At 44.8% G+C, this 14090-nt stretch overlaps 1 protein-coding gene across 2 annotated transcripts in view; it reads right to left on the bottom strand.

The window, feature by feature from the left end:
* Window positions 1–508: 508 nt before the first annotated feature.
* Window positions 509–14090, bottom strand: part of FBXL4 (F-box and leucine rich repeat protein 4) — an 83895-nt gene continuing 70313 nt past the window's right edge. Inside the window, exons 5-8 of one of the 2 annotated variants that reach the window (XM_030199081.1) lie at window positions 9200–9413; window positions 4941–5012; window positions 4360–4672; window positions 509–1406 (exon numbers count right to left, since the gene is read on the bottom strand). In XM_030199081.1, coding sequence (XP_030054941.1) covers window positions 1243–1406; window positions 4360–4672; window positions 4941–5012; window positions 9200–9413 — 763 coding nt within the window. In that variant the 3' untranslated portion in view covers window positions 509–1242. The remainder of the gene's footprint in view (window positions 1407–4359; window positions 4673–4940; window positions 5013–9199; window positions 9414–14090) is intronic. The other variant, XM_030199082.1, reaches the window with a different exon arrangement.

Below are 14090 nucleotides of genomic sequence, written 5' to 3'. Positions count from 1 at the left end.
GTTTTGGCCGTGGAAATTTTTTTCCATCTGGCAACACTGGTTGTAGTTTGTGAGAAAAAGGATAAAGCATTCTGGGGTAGGAAATCATGGGCTCCAGAGTGCAATTTCTAGGCGTCAAGCACCTCGGATTTCTCAAGCCCTACATTACACCATTGTATCCCTAGTGGGATCAAGCATCAAGGCATTAACCCTCTCTTACCTTGGCTAAAAGGTCAAGAATGGCAGTTCTCAGTTCAAAGCTCAAAACCCTATGTCTGACACTACACCTAATTTTAGCCAAATGGCAGAGAAACAGAAAGGTCAGCATGCATTAGGGAAACATTTGGCTTCACTGGAAAGACACAGGAACTAGGGGGTCCTTTTACTAAGGTGCGCTGAAAAATGGCCTGCGGTAGTGTAGACGCGGGTTTTGGGCGCACGCAGATCCATTTTTCAGCGCACCAGTAAAAAAGGCCTTTTTTTTAAAAACAAATTTGCCAAAAATGGACGTGCGGCAAAATAAAAATTGGTGCACGTCCATTTTGGGTCTGAGCATTTTTTGGACGCGGACCAAAAATGAAATTACCGCAAGGGCCACGCTGTAGCCGGGAAGTAACTCCAGTTTGGCATGCGTTGGACACGTGTAGGCGCCTACGCAGCTTAGTAAAAGGGCCCCCTAGGTTAGTATATTAAAGTCCAGAGCTGTAAAGCCCGACTCACAAGTAAGCAGCCATTTCATTCAATCTAGTACACAAAAGAAACCAGGAAGCCTGAAAGACTTAAAAACCTGAGAACTATTCCTTCAACCCAGCCCTACTAATGTAAATCAACAGGCAGATCATCAAGGAAAAATATTTCCTTCCAACTACAGCTCAAAGAAATAAAATAACATTACATACAGTAAACCAAACTTTCACATGATCAAAGAACCAAAACAACGCAGCACATTAGATCTGAAAAGGAATAGCTAGAAGTTCTCAATTAAGGCTTTTGCAAAAGGATTAATGGGACAGGAAGTCAGAAGGTAACATCACAACAAACCTTCCCACTTTCATCCAATTTTCTTTCCATCCCACAAAGACAATTCCATGGAATGCTGAAGCAAGCAAGATCAGAATTACCCATTTCATGAAGGGACCAATAAAATCTATTTTCATTGCTAGATTTTTTTTCGGGATTTACATTTTTTTTCTATACTGAATTTACCACAGGAGAAAAAATTAAAAATGTTCTGCAACACAAGGTCAAGAGAAGTGCAACAACTTATTGAGTGAAACTTTTTTTTATAGCCACATGAGGAAAGCTTGCATTCAGCTCCTGGACGACTCGGCTATCTATCTGAGAACAGAAGGACACGTCCAGCAGAGCCAGCTCTTTACAAGACTGCAGCAGTTTCCGTAAAGATTCAGGGCTCACCATCCTTGTGCCTGTGAAAAGAAGAGGAGAACACTGAAAAGAAAGCAAGGCAAGTGAATCCAATAGCTGCCGATATGAGAAAGGAAGAGGGGGGTCCTGTCTAATTTCAAGCAACAGCTCTTCATGCCTTCTGCTACAATTTAGCCACAAGTAGAAACCAAAAGAACTAAACTGAGCTTTGGTTCGAATACGCCACTGGAATGTTGGAATCACTTCTTGTTCCTCTTCTCCCTCTTCTCCCTCACTGATGGGCCGACGATCAGAAGCAAACGCAGGCGCTAGAGGCTGTTAGCACCATACTAACACCTGCGTTTGCTACCGCCCCATGATCAAAGCCCCCAAGCAAGTGAAACTCAACGCAACTAGGATGCAAATGCATGCAAAACAGAGCTCTTAGCTCAAGTAGCATGGAAATGCATGCTAAACCTATTCATCCCCAAATATCAGTGACCAGTGCGTCAAAGATTGGCATGCTGGCTGAGGCAAACTCTACACCAGCTCGGAGCTGGCGTTAGGGTTTGCAGACCATTGGGAAGGAATGGTGAGCCCTGTCCAGCATGCATTCCCCCCCCCCCCAATGCAGCAGCACCCTGCAGGAGCCCCGACCTGACCCACCCCCCCCCCCCCCCCCCCAGTGACAGGGGGCTGGAAGTCCGGCGGACCCCCGGTCCCCTCCCTGACACAGGTTCATGGAGGGCTGGAGATCCGGAGGGCCTCCAGCCTCCCTAACACCCCCCAAAGCATCCCTCCGATGTCCCTGGTGGTCTAGCGGCCCTTCCCTACCCCCCTACCTTCAGTTGGAGGAGGAAAGTGGCCTCCCCCTCTTCCATCGGCATCACCTGGTAAACGGTGGCACTCATGCCTGCCCAGTGCATCCTGGGATGCGCTGGGTGGGGCTTCACACCATATAAGGGAGAACTCAAGCACAATCCTCACGCACTTCTACCCCATGATCAGAGAGAATTGCGTGCTTAAATCTGCATGCAATTATCTCTGTTCATAGGTGCGGTAAAACCCTGTGCTCTTCCAGCGCTATTTTTAGAGCGCTGTTTGGAACAGCGCAGCTTTTGATCATCTGCCCATGATTCACTCACTCGCTCCCTTCCCTCCCTCTTATCCTCTCAGGCCCCGATAATCAAACCTCCAACGCCCAAACTGCACATTAAAGCAACTCCTTAATGCTCAATGCTAATGACATGCAAATTTAAGCAAACTCATAGCGTTCAGCATTAGGTACTTCCGTGGCAGGACTGTGTCTGGCACATGCGCTGAAGAGTTGTGCGTTAAACACAGCTCTTGAGCACATGCCCACAATGCCAGAGGGGGGAGGAGAGAAGGAGGGGTAAGAGGTTCCTTTAACCCGAAGTCACACAATGCTGTGGCCCCGGGAATGGTGGAAGGGGGTGGAGGGGGGGTGCAGGGACCAGAGCACAACTGGAAAAGTGTAAGAAAGAAGCGAAGAGGAGTCAGGAGTGGCAGCACCTACCTGCGCACTGGCATTGTCCAGAACATCCACCCGGATCTCCTGAGAAGCAGATGGCATTTTGGACACATTGCTGTGGACCATTTGATACAGTAAAAGAGAAATGGGTTTTTCAAAACAGCCTAGAACAAACACCGGTCTCCCTATTCCTCCCCATGGCTTGGCACAGGGTTTGCCACGGGAGGAGCGCCCTTGTTTTGCGTGCTACCCGCTGAGCGCTGGGGAGGAATATGGAATGACCTCTTTAGCATGCATTTGCAAGATAGTTGCACTCAAGAGCCGGCGAGCTCGTTGTTTCAAATGCAGGAGCTAGTCCAGTGATAATGGCCTCTAGCACCCACGTTTGCTTCTGAGCATCAGGGCCTCAGTGCCCTATCTTTCCCTTCCCTCCTCGCTTATCTTCCCTCTTTGGCTAGCAAGGCCAGGGAACCTTATCAGCCTTGCTCGGTTTACTACCACCATCACCACGGTGTATAAAACTTGCTCCTTTGGTCAGAATCAGCCGTGGATATAAAAGGTACAGTAAGTCAAAAGACTTGCTCTGGGAGCTGCACTGACAGTAGTTTCACAACCCTGCGCTCAAAATTAACATCGTCCTATACAGACTAAACGCTGTGCCAGCTCTAACCGTACGCAAATGATCAGACCGTCACTATTATTGTATATATATAGGTGATGCTACAAGAACAACAAAATCAGAACTGTTCAGCTCATCTATATAAATAAAATCCCCCCTCAGAGTTCTGAAGCTCACTCCATCTGTGGCAGTGAAGCCCTGAACTTCTGTCCTCCTGGTAGGCTAAGCTACTATTGGGACTACTCACCCTCAGTACTCAGCCACGCCCATCTGCTCCCTATAAAACTCACCCTCAACGTTCTATTGGCTACTGACGTCACTGAAGCCAAGGTTCGTATGTTCGAAGCTCTGAAGCCTCGAAAAACACAGTCTCTGGGCCCCGCCCTCGTGTCAAACGTTATGACGTTGAGGGCGGAGCCGGAGCAATTCACCGCCCTCGCGTCAAACGTTATGACGTTGAGGGCGGAGGCGGAGCGATTCACCGCCCTCGCGTCAAACGTTATGACGTTGAGGGCGGAGGCGGACCAATTCACCAACATCGACGACGGGAGGGGGGGCGGGGGGGCCACAGGAAAGCCTTGCTAGCGCCCGTTTCATTGGCTCCAGAAACGGGCCTTTTTTTACTAGTTACTTATAAAGGCAAACCTGAAAGTTTAAGCCTATATGAAAACAACATTGCAGAATACAATTAACTTTTCTTTAAACTGTGGTTTCACTTTGTTGGGCTAATGAGAGTAGCTTATTTTTGCTTTCAAAAGCAGACCAGTTTTGCCTTGCTCCATGTTACACAATCACTTGATATACATTTTTTTAAATGTCTTTAAGTAAAAATAAAACAAGTCCAGTCCCCCCCCCCTCCAAAAAAAACCACCTCATAGTGTGAAGGTTCTTTTAAGGTCCTTACCTAATATATCAAGATACTGCAGACGGCTACAGTTAGCAGCCAGTTCCTCAATGTCAGCATCACACACAGATCTGTTGGCAGTGAGAAAGAGCTTTCGTACGTTTGTAAGACTGCGAGCAAGTTTAGCAAAGCAGCCAGTGCTGCTCTGTAACGTAGGGCACCAGCCAAGGTCAAGTTCCTCCAGATTCTGGCAGCCAGAAACCAATGCTGCAATGCCATTCTCAGTAATGTTTTTACATCGCCACAGATCCAGGGAACGCAGCTTTTTACACTTGGCTCCCATCATGCTAGCGATCAGGTCATAGTCCTCAATCTGTGAGCAAAGCAAGCAAATCATTTTCATTCTATCATTTCCCAGCTATCTCCTGTCCTGAATTCTATCTGTAACAGCCTCTTTAATATTAAGTAGTTCTCAGCACCATAAAAATGTTTTTGTTTTCTCCCCTGAAGAAATATTAAGCATCAGGTAGATAAGTGAAAATCTAATACGTTATTGGGTTTTTTTTTAGTCGCTCCATCTACATAATGACAAAACAGTCATTGTTAAGTTACAAAAGGTAAAAATGACTTCAAGTACTTACCATAACACAGCTTCCAAGGTTTAAGTATTGGAGCTCCGAGCAAAAGTTTAGAATACTGAGCAATGCTGTTTGCTACCATTGGGGACCACAACAAAAGCAAAAGGATAACAGGGGGAAAAAAAGAAGAGGTCAATTAGTCATTAAAAGCTGTTACTGCATTCTTTCAGCTACAAACACCACAAATGCCATTTAATGAGCCCCCTAGGGCATTAGCCATTCATTGGCTCAAAGTAAAAGAAATCATTACAGGTTTCAGTGCAGGTCAGTTCAGATGTGGTTCCATCATGTGCCTGGCTGATACCTCTTTCCCCTTGTCTCTGTGTTCTTCCCCCCTCCCCCCCACACACACAGGAGAACTGCTGCATGGTTAAGTCCAATGTCAAGAAGCCAGGCTACATCAGAGGCACAGAAACCTGGTGAAAACCCAGAGGAGCAGAAGTAGCAGCTCTGACATTCGGTGATCAGCTGAAGCCTGATAGAACTGTCAATAGAGTCGCAAAGCTTTGGGCTTCAGCCGTTGACCTTAATGTCAGAGGATTCTCTTAGACTGACAAAAATGCCGAGAAAAATTGAGCACTTGTCACTAGAAACATGCTGACTGCAACAAATACAGTCTGTATATATCACACTCGTGGAGAACGAACCTGATGCTGCTCAGAAATACACCAATAGAACTCTCTATGAATCTATTTATATATTTGCTATGCTATGCATGCCTTTGATATATGAAGCAGCTTTTTTTTATTTTTTATCATTTATAATTTTTTTTTATTAATTTTATAAACTTAATACAGATATAAACTGTTCAAGTGAAATACAGCCAGGCATAACAATAAAGTTATTACAGAAGAATTATCTTTTCATAACATAATTTAAACATTGGCTTCATTAGACCTCAATTATTAAGGAGAACGAAGGGGGGGCAGGAATTAAGTGAAGATTATTTAATGCAAACAATGAAAAAGAAACTATGGCGTCGTTTTCTCATGTTTATGTCTCTAATGTTGTCTAGCTTCTAGGAAAGTCTTAAGCTGATCCGGTATATAGTAAACATATTTTATCTGATTTAACCTTATGACACATTTACACGGATATGCAAGAAGGAAAGAACCTCCTAAATCTAAAATTTTTGACCTCATAGAAAGAAACTTTTTCCTCTTTTCTTGAGTAGTCTTGGTCACATCAGGGTATAGCCAAATTTTTTGGCCCCCAAACATATGGTTAGCTGATCTAAAATAAAGTCTCATTATTGAGTTCAAGTCTTGTTGGAAAACAAAAGAAACTATCAGCGTCCCCCTTTCTGATACATCTTCAAGTGACTGTTCCAATATGGCTGTAACATTTTGCAAGCTTTTTTTTTTTTTTTATTTTAAAGTATTTATTTTTGTTGTAATCTGTGCAGTTGTATAGCAGCATTTTGAGTTTTTGCAGTTGTGTTTTTAGTGCATGGTTTGAATGCATTTTATGTACTTTGCAGTAAAGGTTGTTCCTGAGGCTGGTACTATTCATGCATCACTTTCAAACTCCTGTTCCTCCAATGATGCTAAAAGGGGTAAGAATCCCAGAGCTCTATCCTCCACATCCCTGTACCAAATCCTCTCCTGATCTCTCTCTGTCTGGCATCAACCTCCATACTCCCCTCAAAACAAAAAAAGGCATGCAAATAGGTCAAGCCCCATTCCGGCTTATTTTCAAAAGTGATCGCTGGCCATTTCCCGACATAAATCGGGAGATGGCCGGCGATTTCTCGAAAGCGGCGAAATCGGTATAATTGAAAGCGGCTTTTTTTGACAGCATCGCCGCTTTCCCGTCACCTCGCCGACAAAAGTTCAAGGGGGCGTGTCGGCGGCGTAGCGAAGGCGGGACATGGGCGGGCATGGGCGTGACTACCAGATGGCCGGCTTTCGCGGATAATGGGAAAAAAAAAAGCGGCGTTCATCAGTATTTCGCCGGGTTTACTTGATCCTTTTATTTTCACGACCAAGCCTCAAAAAGGTGCCCCAACTGACCAGATGACCACTGGAGGGAATGGGGTATGGCCTCCCCGCAGTCCCCCAGTGGTCACCAACCCCCTACCACACTAAAAAAATAAAAATAAAAACCTTTTTTGCCAGCCTCCAATGTCATACCCAGCTCCCTGACAGCAGTATGCAAGTTCCTGGAGCAGTCTTTAATGGGTGCAGTGCACTTCAGGCAGGCAGACCCACGTCCATCCTCCCCCTACCTGTTACACTTGTGGTGGTAAATGTTAAGCCCTCCACCCCCCCCCAAAAAAACCCACTGTACCCACATGTAGGTGCCCCCCTTCACCCATAAGGGCTATGGTAATGGTGTAGAGTTGTAGGGAGTGGGTTTGGGGGGATTTGGGGGGCTCAGCACCCAAGGTAAGGGAGCTATGCACCTGGGAGCTAATTGGGTATTTTTTTTAACCTTTTTAGAAGTGCCCCCTAGGGTGCCCAGTTGGTGTCCTGGCTTGTCAGGGGGACCAGTGCACTACAAATGCTGGCTCCTCCCATGACCAAATGCCTTGGATTTCGCCAGGTTTGAGATAGCCAGCATTTTTTTCCATTATCACTGAAAAACAAAACTGGCGATCTCAAACCCGGCGAACTCTGACATTTGGCTGGGCTAAACCGTATTATCGAAAAAAAAAGATGGCCGGCCATCTTTTTCGATAATACGGTTCCGGCCAGCTGTTGCATCGCTGCCAAAATAGATCGCCTATTTGTTATTTAAATGTTGCAAGCCACATTGAGCCTGCCAGCAGTGGGAAATTGTGGGGTATAAGTGCTGTAAAATAAATAAAATAAATATACTGAAAACCATGGAAGGAGATCAGAGCACCAAAGGAAGAAGTATAGATGGAGAAAAGAAGAGGTTCCAAGACAGCGCCCTGAGGTACACCGACTGATAGTGGGATAGCAGTGAAGGAGGACCCACTAGAGCATACACTAAAAATGCGAAGGGAGAAATAAGAAGAAAACCAAGAAAGAACAGAGCCTTGAAATCCAAGCGAGGACAGCATATCAGGGAGTACGTAGTGATCAACAGTGCCAAAAAAAGAAGATAGATTGAGAAGGATGAAGATAGAATAGAGGCCTTTGGATCTGACCAGGAACAAGTCTTTGGAGACTTTAGCAAGGGCTGTTTCAGTGGAACGTAGAGGCCGAAAGCCAGATTGAAGTGGATCAAGAACAGCTTGAGATGAAAGAAAGTCAAGACAATGGTGGTGAACAGCAGTAGTTGGAAGGGAAGGTAGGGTCCAATGAAGGATTTTTGAGGAGTGGTGTAACTACAGAATGTTTGAAGGCATCTGGAACAGTTGCAGTGGAAAGTGAAAGATTGAGGCTATGACAGATAGAAGATAGTAGGAGAGATAGTGCTGAGCAGATGGGTGGGAATAGGATCAGTGGAACAGGTAATGAGCTTGAGGGAGGAAAGAAAATGTGCAGTTTCCTCTTCAGTGATTTCAGATGGACTGGGGGATGGAGGTGACATGATTAAGAACTCAATGTTAATCTTGTGACTCTTGTCATGGAAGTATTCAGCCATAGTCTAGAGAAAATGTGAAGAGGGGTTGGAGGTGAAGGCACTTTTGAGTAGAGAGTTCAGTGTGGCAAAGAGACAGCGAGCGTTGGAGCCAACCAAGTTTGTAAAACGGATGTAGTAGTTTTTTTTTGGCAAGTGAAAGAGCAGACTGGAAAGAGGTCAACAAGAATTTTGAAATGTATGAAGTCAAAATGGGCATGGGATTTTAGCCAAAGGTATCCAGCAGATTGGGCACAGGAACGTAGTAGCAGATTCAAGAGGTCAGGTAAGGCTGGGGTTTGGTATGCCTTACAGAATGGGGAATGGGAGGAGCAAGAGAATTCAAGGCAGAGGAGAAAATATTATTACAAGAAGAAACAGCCTCACTGACAGTCTTGGATAACATAGTGGTTGAGAAGAGGGATTAAACAGTAGTGGGGTCCATAGCCTGAACATTCCTAAATGTATTGGTGGAGACTGGATGGGATCGAAGGGCAGGGGGGGCTGTGCTTGGAACTTTGGGGGTCACCTACTTTGGGTTTTACTTGTTTGATTGTGTTTTCCTATTTGATTATGGTGGTCCTTTCTTTTATTTGTGTTTAGTTTTCCGATGTAAACAGCCTTGACCTGGAGTGGATTGTGCCTTATATCAAGTTTATTAAACATTAAAACATTTAGCATAGAAAGATGGGATAACAGCTAAACAGTAAAGGAAAAATGATTATTCTTACCTCTACTTTTGTTCTATAGAGAATGAGGTGTTTCAGACCACAAATTTTAGCAATGTGACCGAATGCTTGAGGTGGCAACTTATCACAGGATGAGAGATTTAACACCTGAAGATGTGGACATGTCTCAGCAATGACTTCCAGACATGTCTCATTTAAAAAGTGGCCACAGGCCAACTCGAGACGCAAGAGTTCAGCACCACACACTTTCAAGAACCTGTTGGAAAACCAAAAAAAAGAAAGATGTTAAGTGCTAAAACAGACAATGCAGCACAGACAACAGAACTCAGACCATGAAAATTTGGACAGCTAGACTTGTGAGACTGAGCGCCTCATGCAACCTCTCATGTCCACTTTCTCCAAAAAGGACCTTCCCAAGTGATTTACTTCACAAGGCAGTATACACATGCTCAGATCATGGTTTCAACTATTATGGAAAACAAGAACCATTCAGCTTTCTGCAATGATTTCTGAACACTGTCTAAAACAGAGCTTCCTAAAATGTGGGCCAGCACCTATGGGGTCACAAAACCCACATCTGGAGTTGTGACCTAGGTGGGCACTCCATAAGTGCATCATTACACTGCAGCTCTGGGGGTCACAGACACAAAAATATTGAAGCACTGGTCTAGAATGATTTAGAACATCCACTGTTCCTTTCTGCTTCCTAGAAAACCATCAAAAGTTAAGATACTGGCAATGTTAGGGCCCCTTTTACCAAGTAGCAGCAAAAGGGGGCCAGAGTTGGCGTCAACACTTGTTTTACACATGCACCGAGGTCCCCTTTTACCACGGCTGGTAAAAGGGAAGTCTTGCCTTCCTGCAGGAAATGGCTGTGCAGCAAGTAAAGCACTTGCAGCGTGGCCACCAATTAAGGTGGCAGTATGGGCTCCCGCGGTAACCGGATTACCGCCGGGTTGCTACAAAACGGCGCTCTAGAGGTGGGAAGTACCGCCGGGCTGCTGCGGTACTTCCTGTATAGCGAGCGGTAAGCCCGCGTTGGGCTCACCACCACTTAGTAAAAGGAGCCCTTAGTGATTTCAGGTCTTAACAGGAAGAGTTTATCACTTCTCTAGTTTAAATTCTACATGACTAAAAATATTGAGGCATATTTTCAAAGCACTTAGACTTATAAAGTTACACAGCAACTCTGGAACTCTGCAAGTCTAAGTGCTTTGAAAAAGAACCCCATTCAGAGTTAGTTAGGATAGAACCAGAAATGTAAAAGACAGATCTGAAAATGTATTAAAAGCAGTCATACCCCCATGAAGGGCTCAGGTAACTACATTAGTGAACACTTGGTACTGTATTATTTTCTCATTGTCTCTATTACGATATGGGATAAATCTTTCCAATGGTTATATAGTTTTAAAAAGATCCTATATAATAAAACTCACCCTCAACGTTCTGAGGACACTGACGTCACTGTCAGTTCCTCCGGGCACTTCCTTCCGGTTCGAAGGGTTCGTGGTGGTGAAGCCACCGAAATCACTGTGTTGGGGCCCCGCCCTCGCGTCAAACGTGATGACGTTGAGGGCAGAGCAATGGCGTCAGTGGCTTCACAACCAATGACTCAGCACATTGAAGTTGGCATTGGTGTGCGTTGACGAGGTCCACAACAATGGCGGTCAGTGCCTTCACAACGCCGAAGGGGTGAGTGGGGGGGGGGGGGGGGGAGGTTCGGGAGGAAAACCTTGCTAGCGCCCGTTTCATTTGCGCCTGAAACGGGCATGTTTTACTAGTATTCTATAATCCACTGAGAATCGTACCACCCAGCTCACCTACAGAAGCAAGAAAACTGTACATCCTTTTCAGTTCCTTCAGTCAAAATAAACATTCCAGAAACCATCTATGCTTGTGCTATTTTACAATCTTATAATGCTTTCTACATTGTTTATTATTATTTGTTGCATTTGTACCCCACATTTTCCCACCTATTTGCAGGATCAATGTGGCTTACATAGTACCGGAGAGGCGTTTGCCTAGTTGGTTGATAACAGATACAAGGTTGTATAGTGATCATATGAGGTATAAGTGGAGGGTCGGAAGGGATGAAGATTGCGTGTTGTCCAGTACGATTATAGTCTTGCTATGTTGAAAACACCTGTAATACTCCAAGCAATGAGATATTTTTGCAGATTATCAGCAAAAGGAAAGGGAAGAGAAGCCTTCCTCCCCATACTGGTACTAATTTGGGTCCTATGGACTTTTGTAACCTTTGGGAAAGCCCTTGTGACTGGTTTGCAGTGCTCTACAATATCACCTGCTAATGACATTTCTTTTATTTCAGTGCCTAGCGTTGTATAGTAACTAAGGAAATGTAATTAGTTACTGTATTTATGTAAACGTTTTGCCACTTTTACTTAAAAAGAAGTATGGGAAACATTTGTTACTTGTACCAAAGTAATAATTTTACCAATTTGTTTTTTTACTGCTTTTACCTAATTACAGAAGATGCTTGTAGTTAAAAGTAAAAATGGAAGTGAGATGTAAATGACGATTCCTCAGTAAACCAGACGAAGCAGTAAAAACTGGAATGGGATTTTGCTACTACAAACCTCATCTCACAAACAGTGGATCATCTCATCTTAAATTTTGCTGTTCAGTGAATATATCAGATATCGCATACAGTTCAAGCTTCTCTTACTCACCTACAAATGCACTCGATCTGCGGCCCCTCCGTACCTCTCTACCCTCATCTCCCCTTACGTCCCTACCCGTAACCTCCGCTCTCAAGACAAATCCCTCCTTTCAGTACCCTTCTCCACCACCTCCAACTCCAGGCTCCGCCCCTTCTGTCTCGCCTCACCACACGCCTGGAACAAACTCCCTGAGCCCATACGCCGTGCCCCCTCCCTACCCATCTTCAAATCAATGCTCAAAGCCCACCTCTTCAATGTCGCCTTCGGCACCTAACCACTACACCTCTTCTCAGGAAAACTTATCTACCCCAACTTGACATTTCGTCCTTTAGATTGTAAGCTCTTCCAAGCAGGGACCGTCCTTAATTGTTAATTTGTACAGCGCTGCGTAACCCTAGTAGCGCTCTAGAAATGTTAAGTAGTAGTAGTAGTAGTAATATAGCCTATGAGAACAGTGGAGTTGCCTGCATTTGTTGAATGGGTTACTGGTCTCCAGCCAAACTGAACAGTGAACAGTTCATTCACTTTGAAGGAGATGAAGCTGAAGCTGTTTGCTGCTGGTCATGTCATCCTACAGAAAAGTTTACATTGGGGTGACTGTCCACTGGATTCATAGAGGGCCTAAAATTGGCAGCCAAATGGGCATCAGACCTTAATTGTACTCTTACAGGCCAACAATTACAACAGTTTATTTTGAGAATGGAAGCCCCCCCCCCCCCCCCCCCCCTTGGTGGCCCACTGGGCGTCTGAGGGGCACTCAGTTAATGATTTACGTTTTACAGCGCTATTACAGGTCACTTTGCATAGAGGGGGCAATATTACTGAGATATTGTTGGCTCAGGAGCAAAGGTTCATTTTCTATTGGATTACGGTGGTTCCTGGAGGGTTAAACTTAGAGATGGAGTAGTGATTTAATTCTCATGATCTTGATTGCTTTCATGTGGTGGACGTGAGGATCGCCTGGTGACTTGCCTGCCTGGTGCGAAGGTGGCGGACCTCACGCGTCACCTAGATAGGATTTTATATAGTGCTGGGGAGGAGACGGCTGTCTTGGTACATGTGGGTACTAATGACATAGGAAAATGTGGGAGAGAGGTTCTGGAAGCAAAATTTAGGCTCTTAGGTAGAAAGCTGAAATCCAGATCCTCCAGGGTAGCATTTTCTGAAATGCTACCTGTGCCACGCGCAGGGCCCAAGAGACAGGCAGAGCTCCAGAGTCTCAATGCGTGGATGAGACGATGGTGCAGGGAGGAGGGCTTTAGATTTGTTAGGAACTGGGCAACATTCTGGGGAAGGGGGAGCCTATTCTGAAAGGATGGGCTCCATCTTAACCAGAGTGGGACCAGGCTGCTGGCATCGGCGTTTAAGAAGGAGATAGAGCAGCTTTTAAACTAGAAATGGGGGGAAGGCCGACAGTCGCTCAAAAGAGCATGGTTCGGGATAAGGTATCTTTCAAAGATATCACCATAACAGGGAAGATAGAGTATCCTGATAGTGAGGTTGCAAAAGAGATTGTAGTAGATCGGGTATCTTTAAATAACAATAAAAATCAGACAAAAGATTGCCAATTAATACTGTCAAGTACTAAGCATGATGTACTTAGGAACAACAAACATAGTTTGAAATGTCTATATGCGAATGCCAGGAGCCTAAGAAATAAGATGGGGGGAGTTGGAATATATTGCACTAAATGAAAAATTAGATATAATAGGCATCTCTGAGACCTGGTGGAAGGAGGATAACCAGTGGGACACTGTCATACCGGGGTACAAATTATATCGTAGTGATAGGGTGAATCGGATTGGTGGAGGGGTAGCATTGTATATTAACAAGAGCCTTGAATCAAATAGATTGAAAATTCTGCAGGAAACAAAACACTCCTTGGAATCACTGTGGATTGAAATTCCATGTGCAAAGGGGAAAAGGATAGTGATAGGAGTGTACTACCGTCCGCCTGGCCAGGACGAACAGACGGATGCGGAAATGTTAAAGGAAATCAGGGACGCAAACAAACTGGGCAACACAATAATAATGGGGGATTTCAATTACCCGCATATAGACTGGGTTAATGTAACATCTGTACACGCAAGGGACATAAGATTTCTTGATGAAATCAAGGACAGCTTCATGGAACAGCTAGTTCAGGAGCCGACAAGAGAAGGAAAAATACTAGACTTAGTCCTTAGTGGTGCTCATGATCTAGTGCAGGGGGTAACGATACGAGGGCCGCTTGATAACAGTGATCATAATAT

The sequence above is a fragment of the Microcaecilia unicolor genome, chromosome 3 (genome assembly GCF_901765095.1).
Source record: "Microcaecilia unicolor chromosome 3, aMicUni1.1, whole genome shotgun sequence".
NCBI classification, from domain to species: Eukaryota; Metazoa; Chordata; class Amphibia; order Gymnophiona; family Siphonopidae; genus Microcaecilia; species Microcaecilia unicolor.
Note: the sequence above shows the minus strand (reverse complement) of the source record. Positions and strands in the feature narration are given on the sequence as shown.